This window comes from Triturus cristatus, chromosome 12 (assembly GCF_964204655.1).
Source record: "Triturus cristatus chromosome 12, aTriCri1.1, whole genome shotgun sequence".
Taxonomy (NCBI): Eukaryota; Metazoa; Chordata; class Amphibia; order Caudata; family Salamandridae; genus Triturus; species Triturus cristatus.
This window is the reverse complement of record NC_140595.1, coordinates 242,721,828-242,743,111: the sequence shown is the minus strand read 5'-3', so window position 1 is coordinate 242,743,111 and position 21,284 is coordinate 242,721,828. Positions and strand designations below refer to the sequence as shown.

Sequence of the window (21,284 nt, the reverse complement as noted above, 5' to 3'; positions counted from 1 at the left end):
TGGCGTAGGATACAAGCTCCTGGCTCACAGGTCCAATCTCAATGCCATCCACTTCACAGGGGCCGGGTTACCTGCAGGGAAAACAAGGCGAGGCATTCCTCCAACCCCCCACGTGTTCAAGAGGGATTAAGTGCGGCTCTCTATGCTGGCCACGGCCGGAATGAGGGGGTCCTGATCAGTGGCCTCACTATCTTGGCGCCGCCATCTTGAGGGGGCTGGGTTACACTACGGCAATGGCAGTGGGGCAGCCTGGCGCTCTCCAGGGAACGCCGCCAGAATTCATGACTCAACAGCAGGCCCTGCCAGCCTGACGACACAGCCTGGTAATGTCAAGGTGCCCATATCACAGCCCTCTGACACCCGCAACCCCTGCAGTCTTGAAAAGTTCAGAGAGACTGGCAACATGGGGTATCCGCATGGCCCAGCAGTGGACTGTCATGAGCTGGGCCACTTCATGTGGAGATGGCCTTTGAAGATGCAGCAGCTCCCTGCTTGCAGAGGCCCCCGGTCCAGCCTGAGATGTCTGTGCATTACCGTAAGAGCATAGAGGTACAGTCCAGCAGTTACTAAGTGGACCTGTCCTCCCTGCGACTCTGAGGCCCCTGGAGGACACTGCAGAGGCCTCTGGGGCCAAACCAGAGGTGAGACATCTTGCGATAGCGCACCCCCAAGTCTCCTAATACTCTGTCTCCATAGGCAGGTGTGGTTAGCGCATTGGGCCCTTGACTCATCATGGGCCCCAGTGAGGCGGTAATATCTAACAGCCTGGGGCGCTCCTAACGCAGATGAATGCGCAGACCTGCATGGTGACAGCGAGCGCCCCTGCACCCACTAAGCGCTGTACTTCTCAGCTGGCACACATGCCCACGGAGCCTCCTAGGGGCAGAGGCAGGAGCAAGCATTCTTCCCCTTCATAATGGCCAGCCCCGAACTGCACCTCTATATACCCAGTGCTGCGTGGGGGCCCAGTTAACATCCACCACTTGGAGTGTGCTGCTGGAGGGGGGTGCGTGGGTACTCCAGCGAGAAGTTAGGGAGACTAGGACCTGGCGCTTCATGGCTTTCTTATGGGCCCTTAGGAAATGACACTTAACCAGGACTCTAGTCCTACAATATCTCCTGGCAATCCTCCATGTCCGGTGCAACCAGGTGAAGACACATACAAGTTGTTGCATTGGAGGTGTATTTCCAGGCACCCCGAGCTGACTCCTGCCTATCAACTGCCCGCAGCCATTGCGGACTTCCTCCCTCTCCTGTACCCAAGTCCCGGCACCCATTAATCACTGCTTCTGGCTTGGAGCCTGCGTAGACCCGGTGGAGGTCACGATCACGGGAGGGGACAGGGATGAGAAGTGGCAAATGTACCCAGTTCCCCTCAGCCCCACGTCAGCACCTTGAACATCATGCCACGCCCCAAATCCCTTGAGGACTCACCTTCAGACTCCTGCCTGCAGAACCACACAAGAAGGATACCACACAGGCAGTGTCACTAGGGAACCAGCCTCCAGTACCTATCTTCCAAGATAACATGGACCATTTTCTCCAAGTATTTCACTTGGAGATAGGGTCAATCAAAACGGACATCAAGACCTGCATCAAAGACCTCAGGAGGGAGGTCTCCAAGATAGGAGGATGAGGGGACTATATAGAGTGCACTGTGGATGCCAGGTCGAAGGACCAGGAAATGTTATGGAGGAGAGTGCTGACTCTTGAAGAACAGCACATCGAACTACAAACTAAACAAGAGGACTTAGAATACAGAAGTTGACAAAGCAATATACGTATCTGAGGAGTCTTTTGTAGGGGAGAGGGCAGCAGCATTATGATGTTTATGGCAGAGCTCTTACAAGCCATTCAGGGGGTTGACGACTCCCTCTAGTCTGTAGGTTACATCAGGTGGCCTCATCCCCTGGGCGCTCAGACGCCATCCCTGACATCTTGACACGCGTCCCCTTTTTCACCGCAAAAGAGGCTATCCTCAATGCTACCAGGAGCAAAGCTGACTTCGTGTTTTGGGGAGATAAAATCTACTTGCACCATGACCTATCTCCTGTAATACAACGCCGCTGGTGGGATTTCAAACCGGTAACAGACAAACTACGAGAAATGGAAATCTGCTATCAATGGGAACACTCCTTCGTGCTCCTCTTCACTTCGGAGGGCAAAAGGCGCTCCCTCCACTCTCTGCCAGAAGCAAAGCAGCGGTTGGGCCTGGACATTGACTTTCAATAAAGGTATCATTCAATGACCTGAGGGGTCCTAGGGAGTGGCTGAAGCAGGTATGGGCAACGGGACGCTCCCACAGCATGGACAAGAAACATGCTGAAACTTCATCTCAGGAGACGAAACGTGATTGTATCCAAAACATTCACAACATGGGCAAAGACACATCGCCAGCACCCTCTACAGCAGGTTACCTGTAGCGGAGGGGAATCTTAGATGCCTGCCCTCTCGCATGCTCAGCCACAGGTATTGAGGGCTTGCCTGACCCATGCCTTTGGATGGATAGGGCTGTGAGGGACTGGAGAAGCGAACTCCTCTAACATCTCACAACGGAACTGGAACATTGCCTAATGGTCAACCCCACACGCTGCACAACCCAGGAGGATAACTCCTTCAGCGAGATGCAGAAAGTGGGTGAAACTGTTGGGTTCTGTTGGTCTGTGTTATTGAAATGGTTTTATCTCCATTTTTACAACACAGGTCAATCACTGTCACCAAGTGACGCATCACTGAAACACAAGTAGTTTTACACAATTCCTCAACAATGGGAAGTAACTGCATACCACCCAAGCTTTGCTACTGATCTCCAGGGGTTCCACCAAATTGGGAATGGCCACTTACCCACACGCTTAGGACCCATTTGGAATAGAGGGGTGATTTCCCGGTCCCGCACTCCTGGTAACACTGACCTCCCATTGCTGAGAGAGCCAAGCTGCCCCACAGCCCCACAGTCCTACATCTCCCTAATCCCTGACCAAGATGGTTGACATCAAATTACTCTCTCTTAATGTTTGTGGCTTAAACTCTCTGAACAAACGTAAACAAGTCTGGAGGTACATCCTACAGCATGATCCTGACATCATATTCCTACAGAAAAATCACCTTATGGGGGCACACAGGCATAGAATGGCACACCCGGAATACACCACCCTCTACGGGGCATATACAGACACAAAAACACTGCGGGTAGGCATTTATCTGTAAAGTAGGCTTCAGCACTGACATAACGAAAGTGGTGAGGGACAAAGAACGCTGCTCACTCACAGCGTTGGTAGATTGTCTATCCACCTTTGAAACTGTATCTGACTTCAAGATCAATATGTTAAAGTCGAGCAAGCTCAACTTGACGATTCCCAACCAGGAACTCCCTGCTTCACAAGAGCTTGTGCCCCTCCATTGGTCCTTGGACCCCATTAGATACCTGGGGTTCAATCCTGCACCTGCGCTCTCGACCGGTACATGGCAGACTGGCCCCCACTCCGCCGCTCCATCTTGGAGGACCTTCGACGGGAGAAACCCCTGCACATCTCATGGCTGGGGAGGGTTGCAGTCATCAAAATGAACGTGCTCCCACACACTGGATGTATATCTATATATGATGAGGTGATAGAATTAGAGCATTATGCCAACTCGAATCTCGATACATCACTGAATTACAAACTAAAGCCCCTCGGGGTTTGAACAATGATGAAGAGCTCTGGGTCCATACAGAATAGAGAGACATCTATATATGGAGGATACATGATAAAATAGACCCCTAGGTGAAAGTGTGTCAGTAAAGCCCATTCAGGGCTCAATTATGAGAAAACGGTCGAAATAGGACTAAGATTATGCAGCCATTGATATATGTCGATTACATTACTAATGAATTTATAATGTTAGGTAGTATATATATACATATACGTATAGAACAGATATATTTATATTTGCATCGCTCAATCTAATTATAATGATAAATAAGTTAAAGACCTTCTAAAATGGCCGCTAAATTGATTCAAAACAACATTGATTTTCTTGTCCCTCATTTCTGTTGCCATCGCATGAAATGTGAGTCCTCTCTTGATTTTTTATGGTTTTGTTTACATTTTTTTCTGTATAAAGTTGCATCACTTTTCAAATATTTTGTGACATTGAGGAAGGCGTAGCCGAAACGCGTCTGTCCAGATTTCGAGTTACTCAATAAAAATATTTTGATAAATCATTTGTGTCAGCGTGCGCCTCAAACAGTGGCCAATGGGTTTGGTCACGCGCTGGGAATATATATATATATATATATATATATATATATATATATTTATATATATAGTCCTTACTTCGCCAGCGTTTCAGGATACTTGCAGAAAGACGAATGCAGACCTGAGATTAGGTGCTATTTTTATATTTTAGAACGCCCTGCACCTCCGCCATTACGCGTTTCGGCCTCAAAAAGGCCTTGATCACATGACGCGCTAGTGGAGTGCTTTCACCCATTTAAAGTGTGAATGCTTAATCACATGACTGAGTTGTGAGGTCATCATAGATATAGACAAATCACATGAATACATGGTATGCATAAAGTCACTGCGTAATACACAATAATTTAGAATAATACATCTAATGTGCAAAAGATTCCGTGAGTATTCATAAATATATAAATATATGAATAAATACTTAAACTAGGCATAATATAACTAAAACTTTTCATAAAAGCAATAAAAACGATTAAAATATAATCACTGAAATGACCTCATATTAATAATGTTTCTACATAAAACATGGTCAAAGAGACTCAGTTGGTTCATTCGTTCAAGCCTATATATCACAGCTAGTTCATCTCAATAATGTCAGTCATTTATGGATTGGATTAATACTGCCCAAGTGGGCCCTAATAACCTCTAACAACTACTACTAGTGCTAAATGTGCAAATAGTGATGATCCAAATAAATCAAGGCCCTAATTTATAAAGTTCATGTGTGAAAAAGTGTTAATCTATAATATGTGAAAGCTTAAAAAAATAATGACGACAGCAGCAATTTACCAGAAAAGGTATATGTTAAAAGGATGATGCAGATCAGAACTAATTAGAGGCATGTAAAAAGATCCGCACTAGAATTGAGGCCATTAGGCATTTTACTGTCTACTTCTAGAATGTACCTAGTTTCCAAACTTCTTAACAGAGCTTCACGGTTGCCACCCCTTCTGAAAGGGAGGACTGTATCCACAACAAAATATTTATTATTTTCTAAATCATTGTCGTGAAAATCTTTAAAGTGTCTGGCAACCGGGTAAGTCACATCGTTGTTGGTGATAGCTCGTATGTGCTGGAGGATTCGTTTGTGGACCTGCAACTTAGTACTTCCCTTGTACTGCAGGCTACAAGAACACTCCAGCACATACACAGCAAACTCTGTTTTACAAGTAAGTACCTTGGTGATTGGCACTGGAATGGACTTGAAGGGTGTTGTATATGAGGACTTGTTAATCCCATACTTACAAGCCTTGCATGAGGTACATTTAAAAAATCCAGTTCTGGCACCAAGCCAAGTTTCACTTCTGGACTGCTGTTCACTAATGAGTTGTTCATGGAGCGCGCTTCCCTAAAAATGATGTTCGGAGAATTAGTCGGTTTACCTCCCAGGACTGGATCATTTTGGATCAATGGCCAATTTTTGTTTATGATTTTACGCAGGGTTTTATGTTGCTTACTAAATGTTAAAATGAGGAGAGTTGGTTGTATATGTGACTGATTTTTAGATGTTGCTAATGCTGATTTATTTAATAATGCAACTGATCTATCAATTTTACAGGTCTTGTCAATGGCACTGTGAAGTGTCACTTCTGAGTACCTCTTGCTCTTAGCCTATCCCTGCTTTCACATTGGGCCTTGAAACAGTCCGAATTCGTACTACAGATCCTGCGTATCCGCAGCATTTCTCCATAGGGGATGCTGTGGATAAGGTGCTTGGGGTGATGACTAGATGCATGCAGCACCGAATTCCCTGCAGTTTGTTTTCTGTGTAATTTTGTTTCCAATTTGTTATGCATTACATATACTTCCACATTTAAAAAGCAGATTGATTCCTTACTAATTTGTGCCGTGAATTCAAGATTAAGACTGTTGATGTTGATCTGTTCAATAAAGTGTCTGGCTCTGCTCTCTTCGCCTTTCCAAATTAAGAACCGATCGTCGATATATCTGTACCAACACACAACATGGTTCTGAACTGTTTCACCATAGGTTGCCATGAGGACCTGCTCCTCCCAGTACCCCATATGCAAACAGGCGTAACTTGGTGAGAAGCATGCCCCCACGGCAACTCCTCTTGTCTGGTGGAACACTTGGTTTTGAAATAGGAAAAAATTGTTTTCAAGACATGTAGTTATAATGGTACTCAACATTTTGTTATGTATGTATAAATACATGGGCCTGGTGTTCAAATAATGTTCAACAGCTTTAACTCCATCATGATGATGTATACTGGTGTATAAGGCTGAAACGTCAAGGGAGATAAGTATGTAATCTTCTTCCCACTTCACCTCACGAATCTTTCTTAAAAAATCACCAGTATCCTTGATATATGAAGGTAGTTTTCTCATGTGCTCCTGCAGGAAGAAATCAACATAGCGGGAAGTATTTTCCATCAAGCTACCTCTAGCTGAAATTATTGGCCTGCCAGGTGGTTTAGACAGCCGTTTGTGAATTTTCGGTATAAAGTAAATCACGGGGATCACTGGGTGTTCAATTTTCAAAAACTTGAATTCATCAGTGCTCAATAAACCTGCAGTTTTCCATGCTAACAATTTACTGTAAAATTCATTCCATGAACCCTTTATAGCCTGCATGGTGCTCCTTTTGTAACAATCCCTATTGTTAAGATGTATGAGGGCTTCCTCCATATAAAGATCCCATGGCCACAACACCACGTTGCCCCCTTTATCAGATTGACGTATTATGATGGTGTCATCATCTTGCAATTTCTTCATTAACTGATAATAGAGATTGTCCTGTTTGTTGTATTTTCTGGGAGCTCTTGCTGTTGCAGTGTATAGTTTTTTTTATTTCATATGTAACTTTGTCATTAAATAAATCCAGATTGTCTCTCAACATGATTGGACAGGAGGTTGATTTGGCTCTAAATGGAGTTTTTATTGTGCCTTCCAGTAGTAGATTTACACCACTGGAAATATATATTTATGTTTATTTCAGACTCTACCCACCCCATCCCACAGGATGTCATTATAGAATTGCAATGCGATATACACGCTTTTATTTGGAATGGGAAACAACACCAAATCTCCAATGCTCTTATGATGCAACCCAGGGACAAAGAGGGTCTTACGTTCTCCTAGAATATTGCTGGGCTGCCTATCTACATGTGATATCCAAGTGGTTGGTGAGGGAAAGCCAGAAGCACTCGTTCCATATAAGCAGGGTAGTTGTAGACCCAAATATACTAGGCCAAGCTGCTCATACCTCACCATCTTTACCAAAACACTGCTGGACATATGGAACAAATTGGCAAAAGGACTGACCACCTTCCTCTCCCCTAACACACCAATCTCACACAATCCAGACTTTAGCCTGGCGTTGCCTGCTTGCTCCCTTCAGGTATGGACTGCAAGTGACTGTAGAATGCTATGTGACCTCTTCATATGGACCATCATAAAAACCTTCGAGCAGTGCAAAAAACAATATAACATTCCTAATATAGCCAGACTACAATACTTCCAGCTATGACAATGGGCACTACACCCCTCAGTGTACCCTGAAGTAGTGTGACCCTTCAATCCCTTTGAGAAGCTTGTTAGAGCATACGATGACTCGTAAAGGGTCATCTCCAACGCTTACCATACGCTCCAACACTCCGCACCCACACCTACCAGACCACATGGCAGTCAACCACCACAGAGGGCATATCAACTAAGCAATGGAACACACTGTGTCGTGACATACCTTAAACATATTGCAGAGTCACCCTCAGGAAAATGATATATAAGTAAATGTTCCAATGGTATTACACACCTACATGTCTCTCCGTTATCTGTCCTGGCACATCCTCTCTGCTGGGAATGTAAAATAGATGAAGGAGACTTCTGTCACATATGGTGGTCCTGCACCCTCATCGCTACCTCCTGGAGGAGGTGTTAAGTCATATTAAAGTCACTGCGGGGTACTCCCTCCATCCCTCCTATATTAAGGTCGCCCTGTGGATTGAACCTCTAGACTTGAAAGCGATGATCCATGCTGATTGGACACTTATTAGCTTCATGTTCAAGGCAGACAGACAACTTGTAGCCCTAGTATGGAAGAAGACCACTCTCCCCTCTGCAGCACAATGGTTCTCTCGCCTATGGATCTTCTGGTGATAGAACAGCTTTACCACAACCTTAATGAAACCAGAATCCAAATTCCAATCTGTGTGGCACCCCTGATATAGTACCTAAACCAAATAGAATGAACCTGCTTTAATCTACCAAAACTGAGAGCGCTTCAGCTATTTTGCTGACCCCCCCTCCCCTCCCCCCTCGATGGCGCCCTGATTAACGGATTGGCACAACATTGCTGTGTAGTAGGGAGAGGTCATGTTGTAGCCTGCTGTCTCACTGACGATGCAACACCTAGGCACACTACTGGACCCCATTACCCGTGTTCTTGTTGCACCTTTGTTTTTGTGTGTTTTCTTACAATAACAATCCGAATGGTGGCCTGATATGTCATTAATGATCTGATGTTATGCTTTGTTAAGAATGAGTAACAATGCATCTCAAACGCTTTGTTACCTATCAATCTGCAAACTAATCTGCACTCTGTAAACTTCATCTCTGTTGTTATCCTGTAACGAAACAGTCACCTACTGAAGTTGTGTTTTGAAAAACAAAAAACATTAATAAAGAGATTTTGCTTAAAAAAGTAGAGAAAATGCAGCATAATCCTCCCCTCTATGTCCTTAATAGAACTGAAACTTTCTGTTACGATAGGGAAAATACAATTGTGCAGATCTTCAACAAGCAACCCTCTAATGGGAGCCAAGTTTCAATAACAAGACGACGTGGAAAAACAACCAACTTAATGGCAGATGAGTTGAGAGAGCAAGAATAAAGTCAGAGACTAGGAACCATTGGCAGTCAAGGGTGTAAGAGAATGAACTCATATTCAGAAGTCATTAAGATAAACTAAGATTTCGGATATTGTGCAATAACTGAGTCTCAAAGTAGACAGCATGGTATGCTAAGTGTAAACACACAGATAAGTGCTGAAAGTTAATCCTAAGGCTTCAACACTAGTAATCAAGTTGTCGCCAATTCCCAGCCCAGCAAGCCAGGGTTCTTCAGGTTAAGAAACAATAGTAACAACGTTTTAATTAATTCCTCCATTGACAGATTAAGCTCATGAAAAAAAACTCACACACGTCTGATAAGTAACCATTTGGTTGACAATATCTCACACAAAACAAAACGTTAGCTAAGTGTTGGGCAGGTAAGAGCAAGGGAGAAGAGCTGGGAGAAATACCACTGGAAGAGGGGCAAAAATAACTGGGCTGATATAGTAATAACTGGAGTTTTGATAAAGTATTAATCAGAGAGAGGATGTGATTCTAAGGGAGGCCCACCTCATTAAGTTTCTTGATTTCATCCTCTTGCTCCATCCGCATGTTGTTGGCCCGCTCCAAAAGGTACTGTGCTCTCCGCTGGGCCTCCTCCTCCAATTCATTCAATTTTTCATTTTTTTTCCGTAGCATCTCCTTTTCCTTCATAGCATTTTTGCGCTCGTTTACGCCATCCTAAAAACAGAATTTTACAAAGAAAGAGTCTCAGAATAGGAATGGATACCCATCTTGATTTCCAGCATTGGTTGAGGTCTGTGGTCCCTTCATATTTTCTCGCGATTCATTTTCATATAAACAAACAGTCAATGTAATACTCTCTTGTTTTCTTGGGACAATGTGGCCAATGCTGCTATGGTAACAGGGCAATACTGCCTTTTTATGATCAGATCTTCCTTCTCCAAGAGATATAAGTATTGGAAATTAATGGGACTACTATAACCGAGCATTCAATTATTAAACTGCCAAAATATGGCAAAATGGATTAAAATCCATGATTTGTGGGTTGCACACGTAAATCTGAAGCGGGATTATAAACATACATTGACGGATCGGAACAGAAATATGCCTGGGAACAACAATAAAAGTGGCTCCATTAGTGAATTAGACAGCCCAAAAAATGGCTCTGTCGGCAAACTGGGCTGTTTTGAACTTGTAAAGACATGCTGTATAGGTGTTTTGTTCTGTTGGGAGACTGCATGGATCTGAGTTTTCTGCAGGCAATGTTTGTCGTAATATCACGGAAGGAAATGTTACTTGTAATCCTAGTTCTGCATCGTACGTATTCTCAATTAAGTATAGTCCTGCCTACGTGTGGGGCCCTCAGAACACTTCTTTATATATATTCTACTAACATTGGCGGCAGCCACATTACTAATAACCAGTCTGTTGAGATCTCTATAAATCAGTGACAGTCGAGTTTAAAATAAATGTTATCTCCAGAAAAGAACAGTAATATAATTATGATTCTAAAGGGAATATACTTGTGGCATCCAGCACCTGGGGGCAAACCCAGGACTACAGAGACCAGCATATCCGTGTTGGGAGAGGCCCCGCAGGATTATTTGCCCTGTCCCCGCTTGCTGCTTCAGCGCATAAAAGCGTATTTCACCACCCGCGGCTCGGGATGCACGAGGAAGGAGCCCGGGCCAAGACCGGACCTGGCTGAGCACGGCTGAGTCAGTTCTTTTTGGCCTTCCATTCTGCAGGTACGTTTCTGTTGTACTCAGTGCTTTAAATGGGCCGGTACTCACGGTACTAAGTACCGGCACTTCTAAATTTTCTGCTCATGAGTACCGGAACTTCTCTTTGTCTAAAAAGAGTACCCATACTCATGGGGCAGCAAGCCAAGCTCAGGGAAATTGGCATGCACAAAAAGAAGCGTTTTCCTGAAGCACTCTGATCGAGTGCTAATCTACCCCCCACAATGTGTTAATTGAGCGGCAGCCCATAGGCATTCATTCAGAGCTGGCAGGAACTTAGGGAGGGGCCCGACTTACACTGTGATTACTGACACAGTGTCCACTCAGGTTCTGTGGAGCCACTAGCACTCTAGCAGAGACATCTTAAGGATTTTGGAGGGGTTTCTGACAGGGACGATCCACCTCTACACGGCTATGTCAGGTGCCATCGACCCCGCTCTCTGCCATATTGGAGCCTACGGGCCCATCCCATAGTCACCATCCAGTCAAGGGTGGCTTATGGTGCCCTCCATCTAGTCCTACGGAAGACCCCGCTGTAAGGATCTGAACAGCCTACCCTCCCTTTGGGGTCAAAACGTCGACTGTGTCACGACCCTGTGCCAGTTTGGTCAACACTGTGCTTTTTCACTGTGACAATATATGTCAAACAATGGCTATGTATCTGTTTGTATTCAATTATTAGGCTGAGCCAAGCTGGCTCTATTTGTAAATAGTGGTGTGATGTATTGATTGTCACTACCTTTTCTTTCTCACCATCCCAATCCTCACTTGATGCACAATACCCTCTTTTTCCTTCTTCTCCCCAACCACATGGGGCACTTGTTTTGATACGCTGTTCCAGATTTGATGCTGGTTTGTGAACATCTTCTGGGTGTTCAATATGATTAAATAATATTGGACAAAATAGTTGGGTGTACAAGTGTATCAATGCCCACTGGCACTTTATTACGTGTGTTTTTTTTATTGTACTACTGGGACCCACCTTACTCAGTAGTGTCCTTTACCCAGATCCCAGGGGTTTGTTTTTGTAACCAAAGCCTCGAGTAAACATCCCTCACTGTCAGCTGGGGGGGCTACATCTTCTGCTACACCTTTAACGCAAGGGCCAGGTTATTGACGGCTGTCCCTTTGGCAAGGGTACCTGAGGTCAAGGAAACTATTTTGATCTAGAATCAGACTATTTTAAATCTCCCTCCAGCCATTTGCTCGCATGTCATTGTCTTAATTAGTGTCCACCATTACGGAAGAACCATGAGGAGTCCTTTAAGGAGCTGCGAAATAAAGTATTGGACTGGTTAGCGATAAATAGGGCTTTTCCTTTTGTTCTCTCTGAGGAGATTTTGTTTGTTCAAAGGATCGGCTGGATCGGCCCTGGTCCTATCATTGTTAAAGGAGACTGTGTCATTATTAATTTTAAGTCACCGCCAGTTTCTCATGCTATACTGGGTAGGAATAAGAGTGTGTGCGGTCCTGTTTTTTATAGGCTCAGTCGATTGGTTTACAAGCCTCCCCTTTTGGGTCTCACATTGGCAGCGCTTGTGCTGTCTCTTTGAGACATGCTGTATTCAGGTATGGACTTGAAGCTCTGTCTATTTTCCATCCATTTTTTTAATTGGCTCCTGTTACTATCCTTTCTAAATCGTTGCTTTTAATTCGTTAATAGGCTTAGTAGTCCCTCCTTAGTACCGTCTTTTCTACTTATGTAACCTCCCATGAGGACTGGCCCTTTTTAAGGTCTTGCAAAGGCAGCACTTGCGCTGTCTCTTTGAGACATGCTGTATTTAGGTATGGACTTAAAGCTCCGTCTATTTTCCACCCATTTTTTTAAAATTGGTTCCTGTTACTAGCCTTTCTAAATGGTTGCTTTTAATTTGTCAATAGGCTTAGCAGTCCGTCCTTAGTACCGCCTTTTCTACTTTTGTGACCTAATATGAGGACTGGCCCATTTACTTGTGTTATTACTCTGCAGTTTTTTTATTAACAGTTGGTGAGGACTATTTACTTAATTAACACTATTGCTGCTAGGCCTTTAACGCCCCCCGCCACCGGGCTAAGCCTTTTTTGGGCTATTTGGGGTAGTTTGCACTTAGGCCCCTGTAACCTTTTGACCATATAAGGTATCCACGCCAAATTTGCATCCTTTTCTTCCATCATGGGGATTTTAAAGGTACCCAGGGTTTGTTGATTACCCTGGAGTAGACCCAGAAATTAGCCAAAATACAGCAACATTTTGTATTTTTGGGAAAAATGGTAAAAAAGTGCTGCAGATGAAAGCGTCTGTTTTCCCTGCAAAAGGTATCAACAAAGGGTTTGTTGTGCTGAAACCACTATCTTCGCAGCTATCAGGGACTGATAGACTTTTGTCAGAGAACAAACATTTTTTACACAGTTTTGGCATTTTACTGGGACACAGCCTATTTTTGCTATTTTCTGTGCTTTCAACCTCCTTCCAGTTAGTGGTAGAAATGGGTATGAAAGCAACAATGGATCACTGAAAGTTATACACTTCAGAAAAGTAGATACAATTTTGAATTCAGCAAGGGGTCATTAGTGTAGATCCTTCAAGGTTTTTTTATAGGAACTAACAGTTGAAAATAAGAAAAATTGAAAATGAGTTGAAAAAAACAGCTATCTGTGCCAACATTTTCACCTGTAACTTCTTCTAAGTATGGCAGATTTTTTAAAACAATATACCGTTACATTTAATGGACCCTTCTGGTTGTGGGGATATGTACGACTTGTAGGTTTACCAAGAACCCGACGAACCCAGAGCCAATAACTGAGCAGCATCTTGCAATGGTTTTTTATTGTGTACCGAGTACATAGCAATTCATTTGCGAAAATATAAACAGCAAAAAATCGGTATGAAAGACACCAATGTATTTCTGAAATGTGAACAAAATATGGAGTTTAGAAACAGTAGCTATTTGCACATCTCCGAAATTGTGGGTACCCATACTAGCATGTGAATTCTAGGAAATTTTTCAAAGTAACTTCTTTTTTCCACGTTGTCTTACATTTGGAAGCCAAAAGTGCATCAAAAGTCAATAGATAATACTAGTTTCTCTAAACTTCTGTGTACCCCTAATTCTCCAGATAAAAACAGTACTTCACTTGTGTGGGTAGGCCTAGTGCCCGCTGCAGGCAACGGCCCAAAATGCAACGTGGACACTTCACATTTTTACAGTGAAAACAGACAATTTTTCTGCAAAGTGCCTAGCTGTGGCTTTTGAACCATCGCTCAGCCGGCACCTAGGGAAACTTAGCAAACCTATACATTTTTTAAAACTAGACAGCCAGAGTAATCTAGGATGGGGTGACTTGAGTGGCTCTCACCAGGTTCTGTTACTCAGAATCCTTTGCAAACCTCAAACTTTGTAAAAAAAAAAACATTTTCCTCCCATTTCTGTATTAGAAAGTTCTGGAATCTGTGTGGATTCACAAAATTCCATCCACCCCGCATTCCCCAAAGTCTTAAGAGAAAAATGGTACCTCACTTGTGTGGGTAGGCCTAGTGCCCGCGACAGGAAACGGCCCAAAACGCAACGTGGACACACCACATTTTTACAGTGAAAAACTGACCCTTTTTTGCAAAGTGCCTAGCTGTAGATTTTGAACCCTAGCTCTGCCAACACCTTAGGAAACCTAGCAAACCTATACATTTTTGAAAACTAGATACCCAGGGAAATCCAGGATGGGGTGAACTTGTCCGGCTCTCATTGGGTTCTGTTACCCAGAATCCCTTGCAAACCTCAAACTTTGTAAAAAAAAAAAGTACACATTTTCATCACATTTCTATGATGGAAAGTTCTGAAATCTGCGTTGATCCACAAAATTCCACCCAACCTGCATTCCCCAAAGTCTTCCGAGAAAAATGGTACCTCACTTGTGTGGGTAGGCCTTGTGCCTGCAACGGGAAATGGCCCAAAACGCAACATGGACACACCACATTTTTACAGTTATAAATTACCCCTTTTTTGCAAAGTGCCTAGCTGTAGATTTTGAACCCTAGCTCTGCCGGCACCTAGGGAAACCTAGCTAATGTATACATTTTTTAAAACTAGACACGCAGGGTAATCCAGGATGGGGTGACTTGTCTGGCTCTCACCAGGTTCTGTTACCCAGAATCCCTTGCAAACCTCAAACTTTGTAAAAAAAAAAAACATTTCCCTCACATTTCTGTGATGAAATCTGCGTTGATCCACAAAATTCCACCCACCCCGAATTCCCCAAGGTCTTCCGAGAAAAATGGTACATCACTTGTGTGGGTAGGGATAGTGCCAGCGACCGGCAAAGGCCCTAAATGTATTGTGGAGACTTCCAAATCACCTATCATAAGGCAACCTGGTTTTGCAGGGGGGCACCTGGGCTTTGGTCCCGGGCTCAGCTGCCATCTGGGGAAACCTACCAAACCCACACATTTCTGAAAACTAGACACCCTGTGGAGTCCAGTGAGGTATGGCTTGTGTGGTTCCCCCAACGTTTCCCTACCCAGAATCCCCTGCAAACCTCAAATTATGCTGAAAAAATGAAATTGTTCTCAAATTGTTGTGTGGGAAAGTTATAGGATCACTGGGCTGACTCAAATCTCCTACCACTAAATGTATTGTGGAGACTTCAAAATTACCTATCATAAAACAATCTGGTTGTGCAGGGTGGGCACCTGGGTTTTTGGCCCCGTGCTCAGCGGCCATCTAGGGAAACCTACCAAACCCACACATTTCTAAAAACTAGACACCCTGGGGAGTCCAGTGAGGTATGGCTTGCGTGAATTCCCCAACGTTTCCCTACCCAGAATTCCCTGCATACAAAAAAACTTAGTGGATATGCTGGAGTGATCTGCACATCATTATGTGTACATAAGTAATGTCATCAAACAGTAAAGATGCAAACAGTAGTATTGGGTGCTGACACGAACCCAAATACTCATCCACTAAGTGGATTTTCTCTTCCAATTTTGTGATTTCTATCAAAATTTTACTACGCTTGAGTTCAGCATCCTTGATAAGAATTTCCATCATTCCTACTGATGAGTTAAATAGTAATTTCTCCCATTCTTTGAGATGACCTAAGTCTAGATCCTCAAATGAGGGGAAAATGAGGATTCGAAGACCCCTGGGTACCTGTCCTTTTTCTATGTATTTGCACAAAACAAGCGTAGTAAAATTTTGATAGAAATCACAAAATTGGAAGAGGAAATCCATGAGCTCAAATCACCGGAAATAATGGAAAAAAACCTAGTGATCCTTAAAGAGGAATTACGGAAACACCAACTATACTTAAAAGATAAGAAATTACAGAAAATCAGGAGGGATGAAAGGGACTACTAAAATGGCAGAATCTATACCTTTGCCAAAAAATTTGACAATATTGGCATTGACAAAAATACAATTACTTTGGAACATCTTCCTCAGTCAACCGATACAGTCAGCACTCCGGATACATCTAGTATCAGCAGTGCAACCAGTAGTGAATCACTTAACATGCAAGCACGAATGGAGGGTACAACATCTGATCCCTTTTTTTAGAATTACAACGCTTCAGAAAAGGGAACAAACAGGCATACAAGAGAGATATGGGCCAAAAAAGACAAGAAGGGGAAAATCCAGGTTAGGTGTACAACAAAAACTGGGTGTTACAACGAGGTCAGGTACACGCAATCAAAAGAACTAAGCTGTATAAAAGATACTATATATATATATAGATATCGTGAATGTTGTCAATCTATCGAACCATGTTTTGAACAATCATGAAATAAATGTATTGAGCAAGGGATTGAACTTCTGTCCTAGTGCTTTGCCTAACTTTACATCTTTACATATCAGCTGCTTTAAATTTGTAAGAAAAATCAAACTATTTAAGTTTTTTCAAGATAAACAAAAATTGCCCAGTACAGCAAATGTTGACATCAATAGAGACGATATGCCTTCAATTAGGGACATTAAAGACGTACAATTACTGTTATCAATAGGTGAATGTGATGTTATTCCTACATTACAAGATGTAGCATTAGATCTTGATTTGAATACATTTGCTAGCATTGATAGCGGTCTAAGACACAAATCTAGATTTACTCCACAAATGTCAGGCTACAACCTGATTGACAAATTCCAACACAATGTTTTTGATGATTTGTACAAATTGGAAGACAAGACTCTTATCAAATGAACACATCGGTCACAAAATCTCTCGATGGAAGAAAAACAGGCATTACTAAATCTCAAAAATGATCACTCCCTTGTCATTCGAGAGGCTGACAAGGGAGGCAACGTAGTACTCATGAACAAATCTGACTACATGGCAGAAATAGATAGACAACTGAGCGATGTCACGACATATATTCATTTAGACCATAACCCACTTCCTACCACCAAAGAAACAATACATAACAAACTATTGTACTGGAAAGATAGATGCCTGATTTCAGATATTGAATTCAGATATCTATATAATGACACACCAACCATATCATGTATATACTGTCTACCCAAGATTCACAAAGGAGGACATTTCCCCCCGGGTAGGCCCATTATTTCGGGGATTCGATCCCCGACGGAGAGAATTTCGGAATACATTGTTCTTACCTACAGCCATTAGTGGTTAATTTACCTTCATTCATCAAAGACACAACAGATGTATTAAGTAAGATTGCGGATGTCGACTGGGTGGAGGGACATTATCTGGTCACACTTGATGTTTGTTCCCTCTACACGAGTATGCCTGGTGATTTGGGAATTCAGGCAGCACAATACTTTCTGGAGTCGAGACCAATACAGTTTTTTGAACATACAGTGATGCTACTGGAATTAATTGAATTGGTTCTCAACAACAATATCTTCATACATAATGACAACTGGTATCGTCAAATTAGAGGCGTGGCGATGGGGGCGAAATTTTCACCCTCTTTTGCTAATCTTTATATGGGATACTTTGAGCTTACTCACCTTTGGAAGAAGGGTCCTAGCACACTAATGGAAAATGTACTATTTTTAGGAAGATACATTGATGACATTCTAATGTTCTGGGCTGGAACTAAGGAGATGTTAGAGGAATTTTTTCTCTTACTAAATAATAATCCCTTTAATCTAACCTTTACCAAAACACAAAGTACTTCTCATATTAATTTTCTAGACATTACTATTGTAGTCGAAAAGGACAAACTACAATCCAGACCTTTTAGAAAAGAAACGGCATGTAATGCAGTGCTTCATGCCAAAAGTGCCCATCCTCCCTCACAAATCAATTCTATTCCTTTGGGGGAGAGGAGAAGAATAAAAAGAAATTGCAGTGACATGAAAATACTAGATGAGGAACTTAACGCAGTTGAAAGGAGATTTATGGCCAGAGGCTATAACAACGTAGTGATTAAAAAGGCACGCAATACTGTCAACAAAATTAATAGAACACACTTACTCACAGGCCATGCTAAAACAAAGAAACAGGCACGTAAGAAAAGATTAATTAGATTTATCACACCATACTCAACTGCCAGTACTGACTTATTCAAAATTCTTAATAAACACTGGCATCTACTAACGGATGATAACAACATATTGGAGGTAGTGGGACACAAACCAAACATCACATTTGCAAGGGGCAACAAGCTTAGACAATCATTGTGTCCTAGCTTTATTCCAACAACTATTAACAGGACTTGGTTATCAGAAAAGCCTAAAGGTTTTTTCAAATGCGGGACTTGTAACGTCTGTCCTTTCACATTAAACAAAACCAGAACTTTCAAATATAACTCGGAAAGAATTCATACAGTTAATGACTTTATAAACTGCAATACGAAGTTTGTAATTTATTGTATCATATGTATATGTGGGAAAATCTACATAGGAAGTACCATCAGACCTCTTAAGGAGCGGATACAGGAGCATATTAGGGCAATAAGAAACAATAATGCTCAATATCCTCTAGCCTCCCACTTTAACACCATGCACAATCATACAGAGTTGATCAAAATAGGTTTCCATGGCCTGGAAGTAGTACTTCCGAACTAGAGAGGCGGTAACAGAGTCACCAAATTACAACAGAATGAATGTAAATGGATCGTTTCTCTTAGAGCAGTGGAACATGGAATTAACATTGACAAAGAGATGTTTGAATTCTTGTAATGTAACAATGTATATATTGCTATTGACATCTGCCTTAGACATAATGAAATGCAACCTTTATACGTACAGTTCTTTTAAAACTATGTTAAATGCTATAACTGCTAAGCACTTGCTCTTTCTAATCTTCACTGTTTCACTACATTAAGTCCACAACTACAGGGGCTCCATGATCTCCTTTCTCATCTACTATTCTCTGGCACCTGTCCTTCTCTATCTATATATGTTTAATACCTATTACAGAAGAGGGTAGCCCGCTAATGGATTACTACGTTGTGGACATAACAACGAACGAGGGACACTTCCACTAAAAACTCGGGATTACATTCTCTTGACAGTTGATATACTATATATCGAATTATATAACTTATAATTTATTGCCACAAACTCAGTGACACACGTACACGTACTTAGATGCGCATATATATTTAATATTATTTTATCTACCATCTTAATAATAGTTATATACGTTAGGAAAGAACCCAATAGACTCTCCCTTATGTGGACAAAGACCTACATATTGTTCACTATTAAACTTCAACATAATAGTAACAGTTCGTTTGTTTGATCAAAATACGCACACCATGGTACCTTTGGCACATAATGGTCCCATGTGGAATGTAGTGGCACCATTTGACGTAAGCAGGGTACATATTCACCACTATAAGATGGCCGCCATCCTTTGAAAACTAGTACTGATTATGGGTCTCCCAGTCCACTTTCTATTGTCACTACTCTTCTTATCTCGCGATTCACACACACCGGCGGGAACCTTTTAGCGTGAAGACGCCAAACGACAGGACAAGGTGATCACACACATGGAAACGAGGTGAGCTTTTAGTTCCAGGAATACTGTTAATAGAGATGTGGTTTGTTTTTAGACGCTTGATGTTGAAATAGTGAGAACGTCACGTTCCATTATTCGAAAACAACTACATTTATGTTTTCGTTTTCTTTAGCCCATACATATTTGGTTTGTTGTTTGTGCTACTCAGACGTATGGGTTAAGGCTAGAGACTCGCTAGCAATTTCATTTGACTTATGTATTTGACTGGTCTATTCATATTTTGGGGTCGCTTTCATACCTTTTTGCATATCAGGGAGTTATACATATCCGGATTAGGATTGTGAATGATCCGTTTAACATTATGGTTTAGATCGTTTACTAATTAGAGTCTTATTTAAAACGATTGAGGTACGTTAATGCAGACCGTGTGTCTTTACATACCTATGTACAAACACGTTCGCTTTACATATTGGGCAACCTCCAATAGGATGTTTTTCTTACTTTATTTTAACAGAGAGGACGGATACTGGTCCCAATACGAATTATCTTTTGGACATTAATGAACTAGGAGCTGTATAACTTGGGTTTTTGGCGTATTGGCATATGATCACCCGATGGAAATTTTCACATTAGGTAAGATTGTAACACACAATAAACAAGGACGATATTGATAAAACGTAGTCACCTACAAAATATTATATTAGTTCAGGTGCCTTCATTATACGGTTACCCTGACAGCCATAACATGTATACATATATATACATATTGTCTACTTGCAGAATCCACGAAACGAGATCTAACACTATCAGGAATTACCTACGGTGCAATTTACAATTTGAACTATCTAAGGTGAGACAGCGGTCCTCCCATTAGAGAAACTGTTTATCATACCGTGGGGCTCTACTCATCGGCTAATTCATTTTTCAATACTATTCACAGATCGTGCTTTTATGATGACCATTTAACCTCAATTTATGCTTCAATCTGGTGCTATACTCGGTCACCTTTTACATTATCATTTTGATCTTTTATTCCCCCTGGTACGGTAATGTCTTTGGTGGTGGTATTCTCTGGATCTATATCTTTCAGTCTTGCCCTTAACACGGGTTTCAGTACAATCTGATTTCTCTTCCTTCATTACATATGGTTTGGTGCAGATTGCAATGTTTTTTAGCATACTTACGTATGGAGTCAAGTAGACTATATGTTTTCTTTTCTTCTTTATATGTATGCAGCCTTGAGAAAGCCCTGTGGGCGAAACGCGCGTCGGCTGCGGTTTGAACATTGGATACATACTTGGCTAATAAAAAATTAAACACAACAACCCAAACAAGATTGGACAATGATGTACATCTTTTTATGAACTTTACAATTCATGGATAATACTCAAGGAAATGGATAATTCAGGGTATTATTAGACTATGGTGGTATGCTGCATTGCCTTTCTAGTGTACCCAGAATTCCCTGTAAACCTAACATTTTCCTGAAAAAATCAAGTTTTTCAAAAATGTTTGTGTGGGAAAGTTGTAGGATCACCGGGCTGACTCAAATTTCCTATCACCCAGTACTTCCCCAGGTCCCCCGATAAA

General features: G+C 42.0%; 1 protein-coding gene across 1 annotated transcript in view; it reads right to left on the bottom strand.

The window, feature by feature from the left end:
* The window catches only part of CFAP45 (cilia and flagella associated protein 45), a 513,786-nt gene that overhangs the window by 214,391 nt on the left and 278,111 nt on the right, over positions 1-21,284 (bottom strand). The window contains exon 5 of the mRNA XM_085639403.1: positions 9,595-9,765. Coding sequence (XP_085495529.1) covers positions 9,595-9,765 — 171 coding nt within the window. The remainder of the gene's footprint in view (positions 1-9,594; positions 9,766-21,284) is intronic.